The sequence below is a fragment of the Primulina eburnea genome, chromosome 11 (assembly GCF_022965805.1).
Source record: "Primulina eburnea isolate SZY01 chromosome 11, ASM2296580v1, whole genome shotgun sequence".
In the NCBI taxonomy this organism is placed as follows: Eukaryota; Viridiplantae; Streptophyta; class Magnoliopsida; order Lamiales; family Gesneriaceae; genus Primulina; species Primulina eburnea.
The window spans coordinates 8176475-8197528 of NC_133111.1; the positions used below are offsets into that span (position 1 = coordinate 8176475).

At 37.4% G+C, this 21054-nt stretch overlaps 1 protein-coding gene and 1 long non-coding RNA gene across 2 annotated transcripts; both read left to right on the forward strand.

Annotated features, from left to right (window-relative positions):
• The first annotated feature begins 8471 nt into the window (after positions 1–8471).
• LOC140804428 (uncharacterized) lies at positions 8472–9392 on the forward strand. The gene is made up of 3 exons (XR_012112176.1): positions 8472–8528; positions 8669–8708; positions 9266–9392. It is a non-coding gene; the product is annotated as an uncharacterized lncRNA (long non-coding RNA).
• A 4398-nt stretch (positions 9393–13790) lies between these two features.
• LOC140805357 (protein FAR1-RELATED SEQUENCE 5-like) lies at positions 13791–14543 on the forward strand. The gene has a single exon (XM_073161631.1). The coding sequence runs from the start codon at positions 13791–13793 to the stop codon at positions 14541–14543; it is 753 nt and encodes a 250-aa protein (XP_073017732.1).
• Positions 14544–21054: the final 6511 nt, after the last annotated feature.

A 21054-nucleotide genomic window follows, 5' to 3' on the forward strand; every position in this document is an offset into this window, starting at 1 on the left:
AATCAATAATACCGAAAGTTTTAATAAGTATTCATTCACCCCCTCTAAACATCTAGCCGGTCCTAAAAGCATATGAGATTGAGTACATGCTGATAGTCATAGACTAAAAAACGAAAGCTAGAGAAATCCACCATTCATTGTTGCAATTGCAATTATTAAATAACAAAAGGACACTTGGTTATTGTATGTTGTTGAATTAGTTAAATATAATTTGGCATAGTATATTGATAAAATAATAAATTCTTTCAAAAGTATTGCTTAAGAATTGATATGTGCATTAACCGATATTTGAACATTCGTTTATTAATATTTTAATTTAAATTATTTAAATTGTGTTTGTTTCATCGTTTTATTTTATTTCAATTTAGTTTATTAATTTATTCAAGTTTTAGTTAAAGTTAATTAAAGAATTTTTTAATGTAGATTTGTAATATATCAAGTTTTGTCGTACGATATCCGTACTTGTTATTAAAACTTGACATGTACACAGAAATAACAAACAAATTTACATAACGAAAAGTAAATTATTTAAAATAAATATGTGAATACATATAAATTTCATATATGTAATTAATATGAATTTATAAAAAAAATATAATTTTCATTTTTATTTATTATATCAACTAATTTTATTTCAAATAAAATCGTTTCCACGTGCAACGCACGTGCACTGTTCTAGTATATCTATCTATATATATATATATATATATATATATATATATATATATATATATATATATATATATATATATATATATATAAATCATTTTCAAATTTAAATAGTAATAATTATGTATGGCTTATACGTAATCTGATTTTCGGGTCGTTACATATGTAAAGATCAACAGTGTTCTCTCTAAATCCGAATGAGATTACCATCTGATCAAATATGTGGATATTAACATGCATGCATATTTTGATGTCTTTTAAAATATTGATGTTTAATTTATAAAGTTTATCAATCAAGGACCCAATACCAATCAAATTTGAATTTCGGGAAAAAAATGAAAAGTTTCATTACCATATGCATAAAGAGAAAAAAAATGTTATTTGTCCAAACATGAAACTAAAATCCAATCTTGTCTAAAAAACGATGCAACCATAGTGTTTTTCAAATTCAAATACTAAAAAATAGAAAAAAAAACAGTTGCTAAATAAATCTTTTAAAACACCTACAACGTTCACATCACCCTTATTGCCAGTTTCCAGATGATGTATCAGTTGACAACCGGACCTTTAGGTAACCATTTTCTTTGCACGCTAATTGGCGTATTTGGGAAAAAGTCCACTTTTCCTTCTAGGTATTATAATTAATTTTAAGTTAATTAAATTGCGCAAATAGATATATCAATACTAAATGCACGAGTATGTCACAGATAAAAAACAAATCGCGATTTTCCGATGGAATCTCGATGGTTCTCGGCGTACGGTGGATCATCGTGATCGTCCCGATGTGGTGGTCCAGTGAGCACAAACAATTTCCGGAGTTCGTTCCTTATGGGTGATTAATTTCAAAACTAGAGCTAGGATTTGAACAAAAATTTAATTAGAATTTTGGGGATTTCGAATTTTGACCATATTTTTCAGATTTTTGACTTCCCCACCAAATTAATTTGAATTATTCTTGAAAATAATAAATTAATTTTTCATATCTCAAACAATTCAAATTTTCACGATTAATCAATAAACAAAATTTCTCATAATTCAGCATGAGTGTAATAGCCGACCCCGGTGTACGGTACGATTTAAGTTTCGTATGTTCATTTGGGTTATTTGATTAGAGGTTTAGAGTTGTGTTTATGGGCTATAGTATGTTTAGTATATTATTCTTGAGGTGTTAGTTGTTGTTGGTTGTTCGTTTCAGAGTTCCGGATCGATTTTAGTTGCATTGGAGGTGATCTTGGCCGTGACCATAGTGCACCCGCGGTAGTGCAAGGAGTGCACCCGCGGTCGACTGTTCCAGTTTTTGTGTTGGAGGGCCGTAGCATCACCGCACCCGCGGTGATGCAGGGACCGCACCCGCGGTGTGTAGCGCACCCGCGGTGCTTGCAGCGCCGCACCCGCGGTGTCTGTGGTTCAGGAATTTTGTGGACTGCCGAGAGCTCAGCGCACCCGCGGCCTTTGTGTTGGCGCACCCGCGGTGATGTACAGTAGAGGTATGGTCGAGATTTATAGTACCTTTTTGATGGATTTGACTTCATTCTTTCCTCTTTTCATTTCGAAATCCTCTCATTTCTTAGGGTTTTCTTCATTTCTTTCACTTCCTATCTTCGATTCAAGCGTTTATTTGGCGATTCGACTTGAGATCAACGTTCTCCGTGGTGCTAGGAAGCTTAGGTAAGTTTTTGGTGCGATTCTTTTAAGGTTTCGAGTTGAGAGTTGTGTTGGGTTTGTTATTCTTGTGGATTTATGGATTATTAGCTTGGTTTCTTGGATTTGGAGTTGATATTGGTGTTATATTTGGATTATTGTTGTAGGTGGTGATCAAGAACTAAGTTTGTGGTGTTCTTGTGGGTTGTAAGTGGAATTCCTCCCTTTTTGCTCACATGAGGTTATATGTATTGTGTTTAAAAGGTTTTATGTGATATTCCCTTCCATTTGAACTATTGTATGTATTGATTCAATTGTTATATTTATTGGGGGCATTTGTTGTCTCATATATATTGAAAAAGGGAATACAAGAGAAATATAGAGTTTCAAAGTTCATGTTTAAATGTCAGAGAATTCAAATGTTTCCGGATTGATAAATACATAGTCAGAGATTGCATGCAATATTAGTTGATCAACGCCCATAGGCTTTTATCCCTCAGAGTTATCGGTATTTATATCGATTTGGGATACGAGCAACCCACAGACAGAGTTACTATTGATATCAATCCCCATAGTAACGATAAATACCATCTCATTGCTATTGCTATTGCTATTGATATGATATTCATGTTCAGAGTTTACAGTCCAGAGTTGATGGTATTTATGATTTCAAAGCTATGTTTTACAGAGTTTATTGTTCATTGCTATGTTAGAGTTCCACTTGCTGAGATTTATTCTCATTTCAGTTATTTCATGTGATGCAGATCAAAGTGGTGGCCCGGGACGTTGACTGCGAGACAGTGGTCATATGCATACACCGATGGAAGGATGATTTTGATGGCATGATCATAGGAATGATGTTTTGTTTTTGTTATGTCATTTAAATGATCATGTATTTATTTTGGATGTAAATGTTTAAAGAAGTGTATTTTGAAACTCCTTCCATATTTAAAGTAAAATTTTTAATTTCCGCTGCGTATTTTTAATGTTACGGGATAGAAGTGTCACATTTTGTGGTATCAGAGCACCCGTTCTTCGGACCAATGTATATGACTTCGTCTACTGTCAACTATCCGGGTATGTTTTCTTGCATCTATCCATTGTTATATATATTGATATGTATCTTGTGAGCTATTGTAGAGTAGAGATGCCACCTAAGAGGAAAGCTGTAGAGGGTGAGGATAGTTCTTCCTCCCGAGTTGTCGACGAGTTCGGCAAGTTGCTTAAGGAGCAGGCCAAGGTTCATAGTGAGCAGATCAAGCAGTTGCTCCGATTGCAGGGAGCAGGTCAGGGTAGAGGGCAAGTGAGAGGTCAAGTTGCTCAGGCTGTTGGCACTGATGCCATATTTTCTGCGTTCAAGAGGATGGATCCACCAGAGTTTTCAGGTAGCACTGATCCGTTAGTTGCGGTCGAGTGGGTCAAGGCTTTAGAGGCGATCTTCGATCATCTCAGTTATTCAGACAGAGACCGTATCAGCTGTGCTGTATTCATGTTGGTTAAAGCTGCTCGCATCTGGTGGAATGCGACCAAAGTTGGAGTTGATGTCTCTACTTTGAAGTGGACAGAGTTTACAAAGTTGTTCTATGACAAGTATTTCCCTGACGCACTTCGAGCGAGGAAGGTGACAGAGTTCTTGGAGCTTCGACAGGGGAGCTTGGATGTTGGCGAGTACATTCTGAAGTTCGAGGAGGGTTGCCTATTTGCTCCTTACATCGCATCCAATGACAGAGATAAAGGCGCTCATTTCATACGAGGCCTTAGAGCAGAGATTCGACGAGATATTAACATGTCCAAGGCTGTTACTTTCAAGGAGATCGTGTCCAAGGCATTGTTGGCTGAGCAGGACGAGAAGGACATTGCCCGGGAGAGGCAAGCGAGACATCAGGCTTTTACTCAGAGAGGCCAGGGTTCGAGTCAGAGGGGCAGAGATCGGTTCAAAGGGAAAGGCAAGGTGGACTCGAGTCCTAGACCACCGTCAGTTCCAGTTGTTTCATCTGATCCAGAGAGACCTCTATGTCCTAAGTGTGGTAGATCTCATCGTGGAGAGTGCAGATTTGACACTAATACTTGTTATCGTTGTGGCACGGCAGGCCACATTGCCAAAGATTGTCCTAAGGGAGCTAGCCAGGAGAAGGTGCAGGGTCGCATCTTTGCGATGACGAAGGAAGGTATTAATCATGATTCTTCTGTGATCTATAGTTCTATTTTAATTTCAGGCAGGGTAGCTACTACTTTGATTGATACTGGTGCTACTCATTCTTTTATGTCTGAATTGTTTTTGAGATCTTTGGGTATAGTTCCTTCTGTTTTTCCCCTCCAGTTCAATGTTGTTTTGCCTTCGGGAGATGTCTTGTGCCCGACATCGATTGTGTATGCATGCCCTGTTCGTTTTGTCGAGCGTGAGGTCTTTGCTGATTTGATTGTCATCCCGATGGTTGCCTTTGATGTTATTCTTGGCATGGATTGGCTATCGACTTATCGTGCAGTGATTGATTGCGTTGCTAAGACGGTGACTTTTGCAGATGATAGCCAGAGGGGAGGTATGCTCGCCAGTGCAGGTACTTCGCTGGTCCTTCCTTTTATTTCATGTCTTGAGGCTGAGAGATTATTGTGTAGAGGTTGCGATGGGTTTCTTGCTTCTATTGTGGATGTGGATGGTATGGTTAAGTTGAATATTGATGATATTGATGTTGTGAGGGAGTTTGCCGATGTGTTTGAGGATGATGTTCCGGGTTTGCCGCCGGACAGAGATGTGCAGTTCGTTATTGATCTAGCTCCAGGTACGGTTCCTATTTCTAAGGCTCCGTACAGGATGGCCCCTACCGAGATGAAAGAGTTGAAGACGCAGTTGCAGGATCTTTTGGATAAGGGTTTTATTCGTCCGAGTTCTTCGCCTTGGGGAGCTCCGGTTCTATTTGTTAAGAAGAAGGATGGGTCGTTGCGGCTGTGTATCGACTACAGGGAGCTTAACAAAGTGACTGTCAAGAACAAGTATCCGTTGCCACGGATAGATGATCTGTTTGATCAGCTTCATGGTGCTGCAGTATTTTCGAAGATTGATCTTCGGTCTGGCTATTATCAGTTGAAGGTTAGGGAGTCTGATATCCCTAAGACGGCGTTCAGGACCAGGTATGGTCACTATGAGTTTCTCGTGATGTCTTTTGGTCTGACCAATGCCCCTTCAGTTTTCATGGATCTGATGAACCGAGTGTTCAAGCCATATTTGGATAGTTTCGTCATTGTTTTCATCGATGATATCCTGATCTATTCCAAGACCAGAGAGCTTCATTCAGAGCATCTCAGAGTTGTGCTTCAGTTGTTGAGAGAGAGGAAGCTGTTTGCTAAGTTGAAGAAGTGTGAGTTTTGGTTGGATCAGATTTCTTTTCTAGGCCATGTCGTTTCGAAGGATGGTATTGCTGTTGATCCAGCGAAGATTGAGGCGATTCAGAAGTGGCCTATTCCTACTACTGTTTCAGAGGTTAGCAGTTTCCTTGGTTTGGCGGGTTACTATCATCGTTTCATCTCAGATTTTTCCAAGATTGCCCTGCCATTGTCCAATCTGACGAGGAAGACTGTGAAGTTCGAGTGGTCCATTGATTGCCAGAGTGCATTTCAGGAGTTGAAGGATAGATTGACGACAGCTCCTATTCTTTCATTGCCCAGTGGTTCAGAGGATTTTGTTGTCTTTACCGATGCGTCGAAGAAGGGTCTTGGTGCAGTGCTGATGCAGCGAGGCAAGGTCATTGCCTATGCTTCTCGCCAGTTGAAGGATTACGAGAGGAATTATCCGACGCATGATTTAGAGCTGGCAGCTGTGGTTTTCGCCCTGAAGATTTGGAGACATTACTTGTATGGCGAAAAGTGTGAGATCTTCACAGACCACAAGAGTTTGAAGTACTTGTTTTCTCAGCGAGAGCTCAACATGCGGCAGAGGAGGTGGTTAGAGCTTGTCAAAGATTATGATGTGACGATTAGTTATCACCCAAGGAAGGCGAATGTTGTGGCTGATGCGTTGAGTCGTAAGTCGAGTTCTTCCTTGAGTTCTTTGCTTCAGAGACCGTTGTTGATGGATTTGCAGAGAGAGGAGATTTCATTGGTGGTTCCGGGGACCATTGCTCGTCTTTCAGCGTTGGTCATTCGGGCTACATTGACGGACATGATCCGTAGAGAGCAGACTGACGATGTTCAGTTGACAGAGTTGAGAGCTAGAGCAGAGGAGAGAGGGAATTCAGAGTTTGGGCTGAATGGAGATGGTTTGGTGACTTTCAGAGGCCGTATTTGTGTTCCTGCTGGTGATGATATTCGGCGTGACATTCTGACAGAGGCTCATACCGCACCATATTCGATTCATCCAGGCAGTACGAAGATGTATCAGGATCTTCGTCGACTCTATTGGTGGCCAGGTATGAAGAAAGATGTTGCTTTGTTCATTTCTCAGTGCCTTACTTGTCAGCATGTGAAGATCGAGCATCAGAGACCTGCTGGGACATTGCTATCATTGCCGATTCCTCAGTGGAAGTGGGAGCATATTACGATGGATTTCGTGACTGGTCTTCCCAGAGTGCAGAAAGGATTCAATTCTATTTGGGTTATCGTTGATCGATTGACCAAGTCAGCGCACTTTCTTCCAGTCAAGACGACGTATTCCATGAATCAGTATGCCGAGGATTATATCGCAGAGATTATTAGACTTCATGGTGTGCCTGTGTCGATTGTGTCTGATCGTGACCCCATGTTTACTTCAGAGTTTTGGAAGAGTTTGCACAGAGCTATGGGTTCGCGGTTAGCGTTTAGTACAGCCTATCACCCTCAGAGCGACGGTCAGTCAGAGAGAGTCATTCAGATTCTTGAGGATATGCTCAGAGCTTGTACTATCGATTATCCAGGTAGCTGGGATTCTATGTTGCCTTTGGTTGAGTTCACTTATAATAATAGCTACCAGGCGACGATTGGCATGGCACCGTATGAGGCACTTTATGGCAGGAAGTGCAGGTCTCCCTTGTATTGGGATGAGGTTGGTGAGAGGAAGATGTTGGGACCAGAGTTGGTCCAACAGACTGCTGATGTTGTTGCTGTGATCCGAGAGAGGATGAAGACTGCGCAGTCCAGACAGAAGAGCTATGCAGATGTTCGTCGTAGACCTTTGCAGTTCGAGGTTGGCGACCACGTGTTTCTGAAGATAGCACCTCTCAAGGGTGTGATGAGGTTTGGTAAGAAGGGCAAGCTGAGTCCGAGGTTTATTGGTCCATTTGAGATATTGGACAGAGTTGGTGATCGAGCCTACAGATTAGCCCTACCACCAGATCTTGACAGAGTTCATAACGTGTTTCACGTATCGATGCTCAGGAAGTACATTGCGAATCCTTCCCATGTTCTTCACCATGATCCATTGGACTTGACGCCGAATTTGACGTACCAAGAGATTCCGATTCAGATTCTGGATCGCACAGTCAGAGTATTGAGGAACAAAGAGATCGGCATCGTTAAAGTCTTTTGGAGGAATCATTTGATAGAGGAGGCTACGTGGGAACCAGAGGTAGAGATGAGAGAGAAGTATCCTGAGTTGTTCGAGCAGTGATGTCAATTTCGCGGTCGAAATTCCTCTAAGGAGGGGAGATTGTAATAGCCGAACCCGGTGTACGGTACGATTTAAGTTTCGTATGTTCATTTGGGTTATTTGATTAGAGGTTTAGAGTTGTGTTTATGGGCTATAATATGTTTAGTATATTGTTCTTGAGGTGTTAGTTGTTGTTGGTTGTTCGTTTCAGAGTTCCGGATCGATTTTAGTTGCATTGGAGGCGATCTTGGCCGTGACCATAGTGCACCCGCGGTAGTGCAAGGAGTGCACCTGCGGTCGACTGTTCCAGTTTTTGTGTTGGAGGGCCGTAGCATCACCGCACCCGCGGTGATGCAGGGACCGCACCCGCGGTGTGTAGCGCACCCGCGGTGTCTGTGGTTCAGGAATTTTGTGGACTGCCGAGAGCTCAGCGCACCCGCGGCCTTTGTGTTGGCGCACCCGCGGTGATGTACAGTAGAGGTATGGTCGAGATTTATAGTACCTTTTTGATGTATTTGACTTCATTCTTTCCTCTTTTCATTTCGAAATCCTCTCATTTCTTAGGGTTTTCTTCATTTCTTTCACTTCCTATCTTCGATTCAAGCGTTTATTTGGCGATTCGACTTGAGATCAACGTTCTCCGTGGTGCTAGGAAGCTTAGGTAAGTTTTTGGTGCGATTCTTTTAAGGTTTCGAGTTGAGAGTTGTGTTGGGTTTGTTATTCTTGTGGATTTATGGATTATTAGCTTGGTTTCTTGGATTTGGAGTTGATATTGGTGTTATATTTGGATTATTGTTGTAGGTGGTGATCAAGAACTAAGTTTGTGGTGTTCTTGTGGGTTGTAAGTGGAATTCCTCCCTTTTTGCTCACATGAGGTTATATGTATTGTGTTTAAAAGGTTTTATGTGATATTCCCTTCCATTTGAACTATTGTATGTATTGATTCAATTGTTATATTTATTGGGGGCATTTGTTGTCTCATATATATTGAAAAAGGGAATACAAGAGAAATATAGAGTTTCAAAGTTCATGTTTAAATGTCAGAGAATTCAAATGTTTCCGGATTGATAAATACATAGTCAGAGATTGTATGCAATATTAGTTGATCAACACCCATAGGCTTTTATCCCTCAGAGTTATCGGTATTTATATCGATTTGGGATACGAGCAACCCACAGACAGAGATACTATTGATATCAATCCCCATAGTAACGATAAATACCATCTCATTGCTATTGCTATTGCTATTGATATGATATTCATGTTCAGAGTTTACAGTCCAGAGTTGATGGTATTTATGATTTCAAAGCTATGTTTTACAGAGTTTATTGTTCATTGCTATGTTAGAGTTCCACTTGCTGAGATTTATTCTCATTTCAGTTATTTCATGTGATGCAGATCAGAGTGGTGGCCCGGGACGTTGACTGCGAGACAGGGGTCATATGCATACACCGATGGAAGGATGATTTTGATGGCATGATCATAGGAATGATGTTTTGTTTTTGTTATGTCATTTAAATGATCATGTATTTATTTTGGATGTAAATGTTTAAAGAAGTGTATTTTGAAACTCCTTCCATATTTAAAGTAAAATTTTTAATTTCCGCTGCGTATTTTTAATGTTACGGGATAGAGGTGTCACAATGAGCGTCACTCTGATACTATTTGTTTGGGGATTTGATAAAAATAAATCTATAAATCATGTTATTGAATCCATATATCACAATAGACCAAGAATTCATGTTCAATCATTATAAAATATAAATAACAGTAAATGTGTATCATAATCCATTGATTGATCTAGCATTGTAGTTATGAATCTTCCAAGACAACATAGAATAGACTACCTTATTATTGCCTCAGATTGAGAATGAGAGAGATCTAGAATTTGTATACACCATACATTTTTGTATTATTCTCCGTGTCTCGTGGACTATAACCTTTGATAGCCTTAGTAGTTTTCGACCGATCATAGAAGACTTAATTGGGCTGGGTTTGTACACATAAGGTGAATCATATCAATTTATTTAATAATTTGAAAACTCATAATTAATTATATCACCTTATTGGGTCTTTTATAGATAGCTTATTCATATACAATTAATTAAATTATATCCGTCCACAAAATAGTTCCAACAAGTTGTTCTTTTCAAATGAAAAAAATTATTGCATCGTGTGATATATATGTGCATGTGTGTGTGTATATATATACTTCTTGCAATAATCTAGAATTGAAAACTAAAAACATATATATAATTACTGCAAGAAGATTTTTACATGACAGAAATTAGCTAGATTTTATATTGACACGTTTCATCAAACTAGGATCCAATCATGATTAGCATAATTTTAAAAATATTTTGGTTCAAGGCTATCAGAGTAATCGATTTACTTTCAATTCCTACAAATAAAACATGATACAAATAAGATCAATATACAAAAAGAGTTATATATCACGATGCTTGTATTGGATGGATTGTCTATCTTGTTTCCATATCAGACTACAACTACAAAACTTTCCGAGTACATGTGATTGCCTACTAATTTTTTCGAGGTAAAACTTGTGTAAGACAGTCTCACGGATCGTATTTTGTGAGACGGATCTCTTATTTGGGTCATCCATGAAAAAATATTATTTTTTATGCTAAGAGTATTACTTTTTATTGTGAATATCGGTAGAGTTGACCCGTCTCACATATAAAGATTCGTGAGACCGTCTCACAAAAAACCTACTCCTTTTTCGATACAACGAGGGTGGGAGATTTCTTATCTAAACCACCTAGTTTTACCCTCACAAGTGAGATATTTGACCTCGATATTGTAATGCCATTGGTGATGTATTTCCATTGGTGATGGTGTAAACTGGGGAAGCTTGTTTCTTTTCTTCTTCATAACACACTACAAGCATTCCAAAAGGAGAGTTTTTCAATTTCCTCTCGCACTAATTTCTTGGCAGCTGTAGATCACAAAACAAAAACTTTCAAAGATCACTTGGAAAATTATTTTAAAATCCAGCTTTATGATTTTTTTAAAAAATTAAAATAAGCCACCTTATTTCGTAAAGATTTTCAACATTTTAACTATGATTGAAGTCACGGTTTGACGAATGGAATCTTTTTAGTATGACATCTAAAAGTTAAAATATTTTTGGGCGTTTTTTTTTTGAAATAATTAATATATGCACAAGGTGCACACAGGGTCGTGCCTATTAGGAGGCAAATGAGTCCAATGACTCAATCCCATCTCTTTTTTGGGGCTCAAATTTTTTTTTCAAAAAATATTATATATAATACTAGTTATTAGATAGCCCAAAACCAAGTATTTATTAAATGGAACTTGCTTATTATGTCATCGATTTATTCCCCAATATTCATATGCGGACAAACCTTAATCGACTTCATTCGTTGCGTCGTCTCTAGGTTTGATCGAAAGACCCGTGAGGAGCTGTAAGTCTATTTTCTTGTATTTGCTTTGTTCGGGATTCTAATTTTTTATTGTAGTTTTTTTACTTTCTTCAAGGCTTTATGTGGTATCTATAATCCACGTTTTTTGACTGAAATTTTGGTGGATGTAATGCTTATCCGAATTTCAAATGCTCATATTGCTTATAAAATCTTGTTGACTGTCCTGGTCACATTAGCAAGTGCAAAGCGAAGTTTCTCAAAGATAAAACTCATCAAAACTTTTATCCGATCAACCATGTCACGAGAAAGATTGAATGGATTGGCTATGTTATCAATTGAGAAAGAAATTACTGAACAACTTGATTATACAGACTTGATTAATATTTTTAGCTCTAAAACTGTTAGGCGGGTTGTTTTTTAGTGATCATTTTGGACATGTTTGATATTTTTATTCTTTTAGTTTTTTATATTGTCTTTGACGTATTGATTTAATTTGAAAAATTGCTATGAAATGAAAAAAATATGAACACATTATGATTCGGATGCCTCTTTTTAAAATTTAGACTCAGGCCCAAATATTGTTAGGATCAGTCCTGAGTGTACATTTGAAAAAAGTACAAAATGTTAAAAATAAAATGATTTTACTAGCTCATAAGATTGAAATAAAAAAAATATTATTTAAAGTTTTGACTCAGGCCATTTCTTCTGATAATAGGACAGAGTAATCATATTAACATTCTATAAATTGGAGTATTCAAAAATTTATTTGTGAAAGAATATTTTTTACCATCTTCATTTATTTCGTCATGGATGTCATTCTCAAAGAGTGTAGATGGAGATTTCAAGTGTCGTGGAACAACGGCACTGGAACAACAAGACTGATATACTCAGGCCCTTGAATAAGGAAGATAACAAGTCTAATACTCTCCTGATGACTTGGACATTGTATTTTGTTTTTTTGACTTCCAAGAAATTAATGAATCTCTCAAGATTACACAAAAGCCTAAAAGTGACCAACAAGTGTCAGGACAGGTAGCACGATCTAAATAAATTACAAAAGTCATAACTATGGTTAGGGTTTGGCCCAATAATTCAAAATTTCACTTCCCACGTACATCTTTTATTTTGGAATTGTAGACTACCATGTTTCTCCTGTGTTCTTCTTCCGCCGTTCACCTCCTTAATACCCAAAATGTACACCTCCATGACACTTCTTCCTCAACGGAAGTCTCCTGGCAAAGATTAGTTGACACCTCCAACGTTGCTCAATTGATTAAAAATTGGGACATCAGCTTCCTTTAAAGGTGGGTTTTTTTTACAAGGAGTGTGCGAGAATTCCTACAAGGAGTATGCGACAATTTTTACGGACACTTCTTCCTCGTTCCCAGACATTTCTCTCTCAACGTTGGTCTCCTGTAAAAGAATCCATCGTTCGCCGCCATTTCCCTCCCACCGGTTACGACGTCAGCTTCTTTTAAAGGTGAGTTTTTTTTTACAGATTAATGTTCATGGCATTCCGATTCGCCATCAGAGTGATTTTTTTGTTTACGCTTCTTTGTGACTGTATATTGTTTACGCTTCTTTGTGCATAGAAAAAGGGAAGTCGGCTGTGAATAATTTTTGAATATTTTTTTAAATACTCAAACTTCAAAATTTGACAATATATTTTGTATAAAAGTAAACTAAAAAGTGTCTGTGATTGGAATCAGTTAATAAATTATTTTTATTTTGAGACTGCATATTTAAGGCATTGAGAAGATGTAGTAGATGATTTTATAGAAGTGGTTGAAATGTGTTGTTTTATTGAAATCGTTCGCTGTATAAATAACTGGTATTATTCATTATTTTTTATTTTCTTTTGTTTTTCAGATTGCATAGTTGGAATATGGAAGATAACGAGCCAATTTCACTTGAGGAGTTGGACGGAAACTACGATCAAGAAGATGACGAGCAAACTGAACAACACGTGGTTGAAAACTTCGAGATACAAAATGAAAATTCGGTTGTTGATGTTTTGAAGAGTAAACTACTTGTGGGTACGGTTCTGAATAGTGTGGAAGATGCCTATTTATTGTATTGTCAAAATGCACATGCCAAAGGTTTTAGTGTGAGGAAGGGTGACCAACGATGTTTTTCTCATACTAATGAACTTCAGTCCAAAGAATTTAATTTATTTGTTCATGTGAAGGTTCAAAAGACGAAAGAAATTCTAGTAAAAGGATTCTAGTTTATCAAAAGTTGATCACTAGAACTAACTGGAAAGCGAAATTGAAGATCACAAGGGAAAAAGAAAGTGAATGGCGGGTGAGTAGATTTGTGGAGGAGCATAACCATGAAATGTTTGCATCTGATCAAAATCACTTGTTAAGATCGGCACGCTATATATCACATGCAAAAAATCGACTTTAGAAGCCATGGTAAATGCTTGAATATCTATCTCCAATGTTGTTTCTTTTATGAAACATGAAACATGTGGGATAGAAAATTTAGGTTTTATCATAAATGATGCATATATTCATATGAGTCGACTGAAAAAACATACAAAAGTTGAGAATGGAGATGTCACTGCGCTTATTAAATATTTTATAGATAAGGCGAATAAGGAGAATTACTTTTACTGGTATGTTCAGTTGGATGATGACGATAGATTGATGAACTTTTTCTTTAGGGATTATAGATGTGTTGTTGATTATGAATTTTTTGGTGATGTATTGTCGATTGATACAACTTACAAAACAAATAAGTATAATTTGATTCGTGCTCCATTTGTCGGTATCAATCACCATATGCAAAATGTTATGTTTGGTTTGGCATTTATGTCAGATGAGACCGAAAACCCTTTTGAATGGTTGTTTACAACATTTCTTGATTCTATGAATGGAAACCAACCGCAAACTATTTTTCCAGATCAATGTCAAGCCATGGTGAATGCCATTGAAACGGTTTTCCCGGTTTCACATCACCGGTTATGTCAATGGCATATAAATCAGAATGCTCCTTCACACTTTGGTAGTTTAAATGGTGATTCAAATTTCAAGAAGTTGTGGTATAAATGTATGAATTATTTTGAATCTGAATATGAATTTGAGGCAACATGGAAATACATGATTGATACATATAATTTGGATGGTCATAAATGGTTGAATGAGATGTACAGAATCAGGAAAAAATGGGCGACTGCTTTTAGTAATGGGAAGTTCAGTGCGGGACTATTGGCTACATCGAGGAGCGAAGTCACGAATATGGTTTTAAAAAAACAGGCAATAAGATGAGTTCTTTGTATGAATTTGTGCTTAATTATACAAAGATTCAGAAAAATTGGCGGTCGAAATAGAAGATAGAGGATACTCGTTGTCGTCACGGTAAGCCTCCACAGATTTTTAAAAACCATCCTTTGTTGATTATGCTGCTGATGTTTATACAATTTATATTTATCAGTTATTTGAAATTGAATTGGTGAATTCTTTGAATTGTAAATCTCTTGAACCACCAGCCTGTTTTGGCAATGATTGGAATTGTTTTCAGATCAAAGTAAAATCTCATGATGAAAACTCAATGGTTAGGCATGTGGTGTTCAATAAGCAAAGTCGTGAAATAAAGTGCAGTTGTTGTAAGTTTGAGACAATGGGGATTTTGTGTAAACATGTTTTGATGTTGTTTAATTGCATGGATGTCACTGTTATACCCAAGTGCTATATTTTGAGGAGATGGATGAAGAATATAAAAAGTCGAGTTAGCACCTATTTGCAAGAAAGTGGCAGTGGTGGTGATGGTGGTGCTCATGTATCTCAGATGGAATTTGTCAACCAAATAATGAGATCGGTATATGATCTAAGTCAATTGAGCAAACCCTATGAGTGTGCGAGAAAAACATTATATACATTGGTTGACACCGCAAAAGATGAAATCTCCAACCTTGTGCAGAATTTGAGTCTAAACGAGCAGTGTGATAATGATCCGAGTGAAGATCAAATAGGCGAAGTATGCATTCGTAACCCTCTTACTGCAAAATCGAAAGGGATTACAAATGCAATATTACACGACACTGGGATCATGCGAGCAAAAAATGAAAAGGTAAAAGGAAAGGAAAAACTGAAATCTCAAGTAAGTATTTGTATACAATTCATTTTATTCATCTACATGATCATATTATACACTTTATCTACTAGTTGATGTTTATATTGGTTTGAATGTGCTACGTGAAATAACAGCAAAAAAAAGGGGCAATGCTCAGAAGATGGCAACAAAACACGGGAAATAAACATCATACAATCACTGTCGCAAAATCAATTTGCATCCCCACAATTTCCATCTGTATCTGGGCACAATGACCAAATGCAATATTAAAGTCAAACGGTAACTTAGTTTTTTTCCATAATTATATGCATATTTGTATTACATATTTTTTGATATTTAAAATGCAGGTAGGTTATACTAATTTTTTTGAAGCTTCTCAAATGAATTTACCATCTTATCCTTTGGGGCTCCTCCTACATCACAAGGACATCAAGTAAGGACTGTTGTAAATATCAAATAGGTATTTTTTACAAATTTATATTTGGTTAAATTAAATTTACGATGTTTAGGGATTTGGTCATGAAAATGCAGGAAGGTTATACTAATATTTTTGAAGCTTCTCAAACGAATTTACATTCTTATCCATTTGGGGCTCCTCCTACATCACAAGGACATCAAGTAAGGATTGTTATAAATATCAAATAGGTATTTTTTAAAAATTTATATTTGATTAAATTAAATTTACGTTGTTTAGGGATTTGGTCATGAGAATTGAAGGAAGATTGGGGGGAATCCAAAAGCAAAGGTTTTGAAAAGAATCCAAAGCCGTGGCCGAGTTATAAAGGACATCCGAGATTGCCTTCTGTTTCACAATTGTTCCTTATTGTCTGTAATTATTTTCTTTGTTGCAAAGTTTATTTTCCCTGAATATTTTCTTAATTCGCTACTTTGGAACAATGACCACCACGAAGTTATCCAAACATGTTAATGTCAATTGAAAATTCTCACATTTTCAGATGCGAGAAACAACATGATGAAAAATTTTCACATTTTCAGATGCGATAAAACAACATTTTCAGAACTGTACCACATGATGCATTTACAGATCAAGAAACAACTAAGAAACAACATAAGAAATAACATAAGAAACATCTCATTAGTACATTCAGAAACAACTAAGAAATAAAATAATAAAAAATCTCATTAGGACATTAAGAAACTAAGCCAACATATCAAAAGCAATAAACACTATACATCATCACTAATTTTCATAGATTCAAGTATTGCTTTGAGCTCTTCAGAAATCTCAATCATTTTTAAGGCATTTTTCTGATTCTCACGGGCTAGGTCTGCCAGAGCATCTATCAATTAGCAATTCTTTCATTATGTTTGGCTTTTCTACTAGAATTTTCGGTGGACGTTGAACTTTCGGTGGACGTCGAACTTGAAGCGGCATAATGTTATTTCATATATTCATCAAATGCTCTCAATGCCTCTGCTTTACTGTGATATCCCTTGTAGGAAGCCCCACGAAATTCATTTACTTGCACTTGTGCCTCTTCCCAACGATCATAAACACCAGGTTTTTTTCCAGCAAAAATAACATACATTTTTACCTAAATTTTAATAACATTTTCAGTTAAAGTCAATACTAAGCATGAATAAATTTAAAGTTTTGCAGTAGAGTAATGTAAAACACGAGTAAAAAAAATTTACCATCTTAGCAAGTTAGCTTTGTTGTAAACAAATCCTTTCGACTCAATCCTGAAAGCTGCATGTGCGATATGATAAACATGAGTATTTCCAAAAAGGATTAAAATGTCCCTTTCTTTATTTTTCATACTCTACAAGGATTAAATCAGATTGAGTCCCAGTAATTTGAGGCAAATTATCGGTTTGAAGAAAGGTTCTGCACATAAGACTTCCAAACCACAAAGACATGAAAACAATTTAAATCATATCTCCCTATGCATTTCTTAAACAATCTTATGATCATATCAACAAGTACCTATGTGCAGAACCTTTCTTAAACAATCTTATGATCATATCAACGAGGAAGAGGCGACACACGGTGGAAGCGTTGCTGGCGGCGCATGGTGGAAGAGGCGGCATCCGATGGAAGAAGCGAAGAAGAACAAAAGTAGATAAGCTTCAGATCTACGAAGGAACATCGATTGTGTGGTGTTGAGGGAACAAAATGAGATCTGCTTTTTATTTCCTATCATCGGGTAGATTTCAATTAACCATGGTATGGTTTGGGTTTGAGAGTTATTTGTATCGATTTTCTGAAAATTACAAAGTATTGACATGATGAAGCTTCCAGATTGATAAGGTTTAAAAAGATTTTTTATAATAAAATTAAGTGCCACGTGTCGCAATATGAATGGATTCAGGCAGTGCCTGTTGAGGTATAATCGAATGAAGCCAGAAAAAGCCCACAACTTAAGATCGTATTAAAAACTGTAAAACAAGACTTGTCGAACCGTCCCTTTAATGTATCAAATAACTTAATAGACAGCTTGTAGATGAGTGTTTGGCGGGGGCATAAACACATTGGCTCAATTTATTCACTGAATATGTCTGGTCTTGTTATCGTGAGATAAATAACCTTTCCCACCAATTTATGGTGCAGAGAAGGGTTGAAGGGCAATTCCACACTATCTTTGCTTAATTTCAAGTTAACATTGTTGGGGAATTAAACTGAACCGATGCCTACCATGATGATAATAGTACTCAAACTTGCGAATAAAATAATCAACAAGGACACAAAGATTTACGTGGTTCACCCAGAATAGGCTACGTCCACGAAGCTACTACAAATCTCTTATAACAGGAGAAATATTACAACAAGTGTATACAATAATACACTAAATATCTCACACTCCCAACCCAAGTATAACCAAGAAAATATTTTCTCTAACTCACAAGAAAGCCTCGCACTCAAAAAAAAGACTCTTGTTTTTCTTTGTACAATGCTGAAAAGCTTGTTGGGATGATACTAAATGAAGTTGGAAGCTAACTATTTATAGATGAAAAACATGGTGTGAACTCAACAATATTTTACATCAAATACGGCAGGTCAAGAATGGATGCTGCATGTTTTGTTTGAATTCTTTTTCACCAACCACCCACCTAACATTTCTCCCACTTGAAGACTTGATTTCAATCATGTCTTCACACCATCATTGCAGCAGCTCATATATCTCCATTTATACTTGCAGTCCAACTGAAGTTGAACACAACTTCAGTTTGTCAATTGTCACCGTCTTTGTGAGCATATCAGCTGGATTTTACTTCCAGGAATCTTCTCCAGCATCAAGACTCCATCTTCCAGCACTGATCTGATGAAATGGTACCTAACCTGTATATGCTTTGTCCTAGCATGATAAACAGGATTTTTTGCTAAATGAATAGCACTCTGACTATCACAGTGTAATGTGCTATCTTCAAGCTTCTGACCCAATTCTTCCAGAAAGGATTTCAACCATATCATCTCCTTGCTAGCTTCTGTAACTGCTACGTACTCAGCTTCAGCAGTATAAAGCGCAACTATCTTTTGCAACTTAGATACACAGCTTACAACTGTACCACCAAATGTGAACACATATCCAGTAGTACTTTTCCTGCCATCCAGGTCACCACCCATATCGGCATCGACAAAACTCTGTAAGCCAAATTTTGACCTCCTGAAGCATAAAGAACAACTAGCAGTACCTTTCAAATACCTAAGAATCCACTTAGCTGCTTCCCAGTATTGCTTTCCTGGATTACTCATAAACCTTCTCACGACTCCCACTGCATGTGCTATGTCTGGTCTTGTACACACCATTGCATACATGAGTCTTCCGACAGCAGAAGCATAAAGAACCTTATTCATATAAGCCTTCTCCTGCTCCGTCGATGGTGATTGTGCTTTGGTTTGTTTGAAATGGCTAGCCAAAGGAGTACTCACAGATTTAGCTTCATCCATATTAAATCTGCTAACCACCATTTTCACGTACTCTTCTTGAGACAACTTCAAGAATCCATTCACCCGGTTCTAAAGATCCTTATTACAAGGATTTTCTTTGCAGCACCCAAATTCTTCATGGAAAATTCCTTTGATAAATCTTTCTCGAGTTGATCAATTTCTTCCAGAGAAGCTCCAGCTATCAGCATATCATCTACATATAGCAGTATTATGATATAAGAACCGTCAAACTTTTTCACATAACAGCAATGATCAGCTTGACACCTTAGGAAACCATTTTCACTCATGAATCCATCAAACTTCTTGTACCACTGTCTTGAAGCTTGTTTGAGACTGTACAAGCTCTTCTGAAATTTGCACACCATTCTCTCTTTTCCCCGTACTTCAAAGCCATGTGGCTGCTTCATATAAATTTCTTCATCTAGGTCACCGTGAAGAAAGCAGTCTTTACATCTAACTGCTCCAAATGTAAGTCTTCTTTTGCCATTAGTCCAAATACTGTCCTGATAGTGGTTAATTTAACCACCGGAGAGAAAATCTCGGTGTAATCAATTCCTTCCCGTTGTTGGAAGCCTTTTACAACAAGTCTTGCCTTGTACCGCTTGCTACCATCATGCTCTTCTTTTAACCGGCACATCCACTTGTTATGTAACGCCTTTTTGCCTTGCGGAAGTTCTGTCAACTCCCACGTTTGATTGGATGACAGTGAATCCATCTCATCTTCCATGGCCAACTCCCACTTGGTTGAATCATCATTTTTCATTGCCTCTTCACAGGTCTCCGGTTCACCTTTTGTCTGTCATGAAAATGTAGTGAAGTGCAAGGAGTATCTCTCAAGTTGTCTAATGGTTCTCAAAGATCTCCTGAGTTCAATCACCGGAGTTTGTGGGTAATCATCTTGTGCAGTTTCTTCTTCATCTTCCTAGTTACTGGTTTTCGATTCATTCATAGGAATATATGTCAATGGTACTTCATCAGTCTTCTTGACTTCAGGACATTCATCTCCATTTCCAATGTCTGACTTGTCCTTGTACAGAAGTTGCTCATTAAATATTACATCCCTGCTCCGAATGATCTTCCGATTTTGGTCATCCCAGAAACGATAACCAAACTCATTATCTCCATAACCAATAAAGAAGCACTTCTTTGATTTCGAATCAAGTTTTGTTCTGCTTGCTGAATCAATATGAACATAGGATAGACATCCAAACACTTTCAAGAAAGAAAGGTTTACTTCTTTGCCGCTCGATACCTCTTCGGGTATTCTGCAGTCAAGCGGTATCGAAGGTCCTCTGTTGATCAGATATGCTGCAGTGTTAACAGCATCAGCCCAGAATGATTTTGGCAATCCAGAATGCAATCTCATGCTCCTTGCGCGTTCATTCAAGGTCTTGTTCATCCTTTCAGCTACACCATTCTGTTAAGGTGTATCAGGAATAGTTTTCTCCATCTTGATCCCGTTCTGTGCACAATATTTCTTGAACTCATCATCTTCATATTCTCCACCATTGTCAGACAGTAAGCACTTTACCTTCAAGTTGGTCTCATTTTCCACCATGGCTTTCCACCTTTTAAAGGTCTCGTAAACATCAGATTTATTTTTCAGAAAATAAACCCAAACTTTTCTACTCGAATCATCAATAAATGTGACATAGTATCTCGAGCCTCCAAGGGATGTAACAGGAGATGGTCTCAATACATCAGTATGAACCAACTCCAACTTTGCTGCTTTCGGTTCTCTACCATCTTTTGTAAAGCTCGCCTTCTTCTGCTTTCCAAAGATACAGCTTTCACAT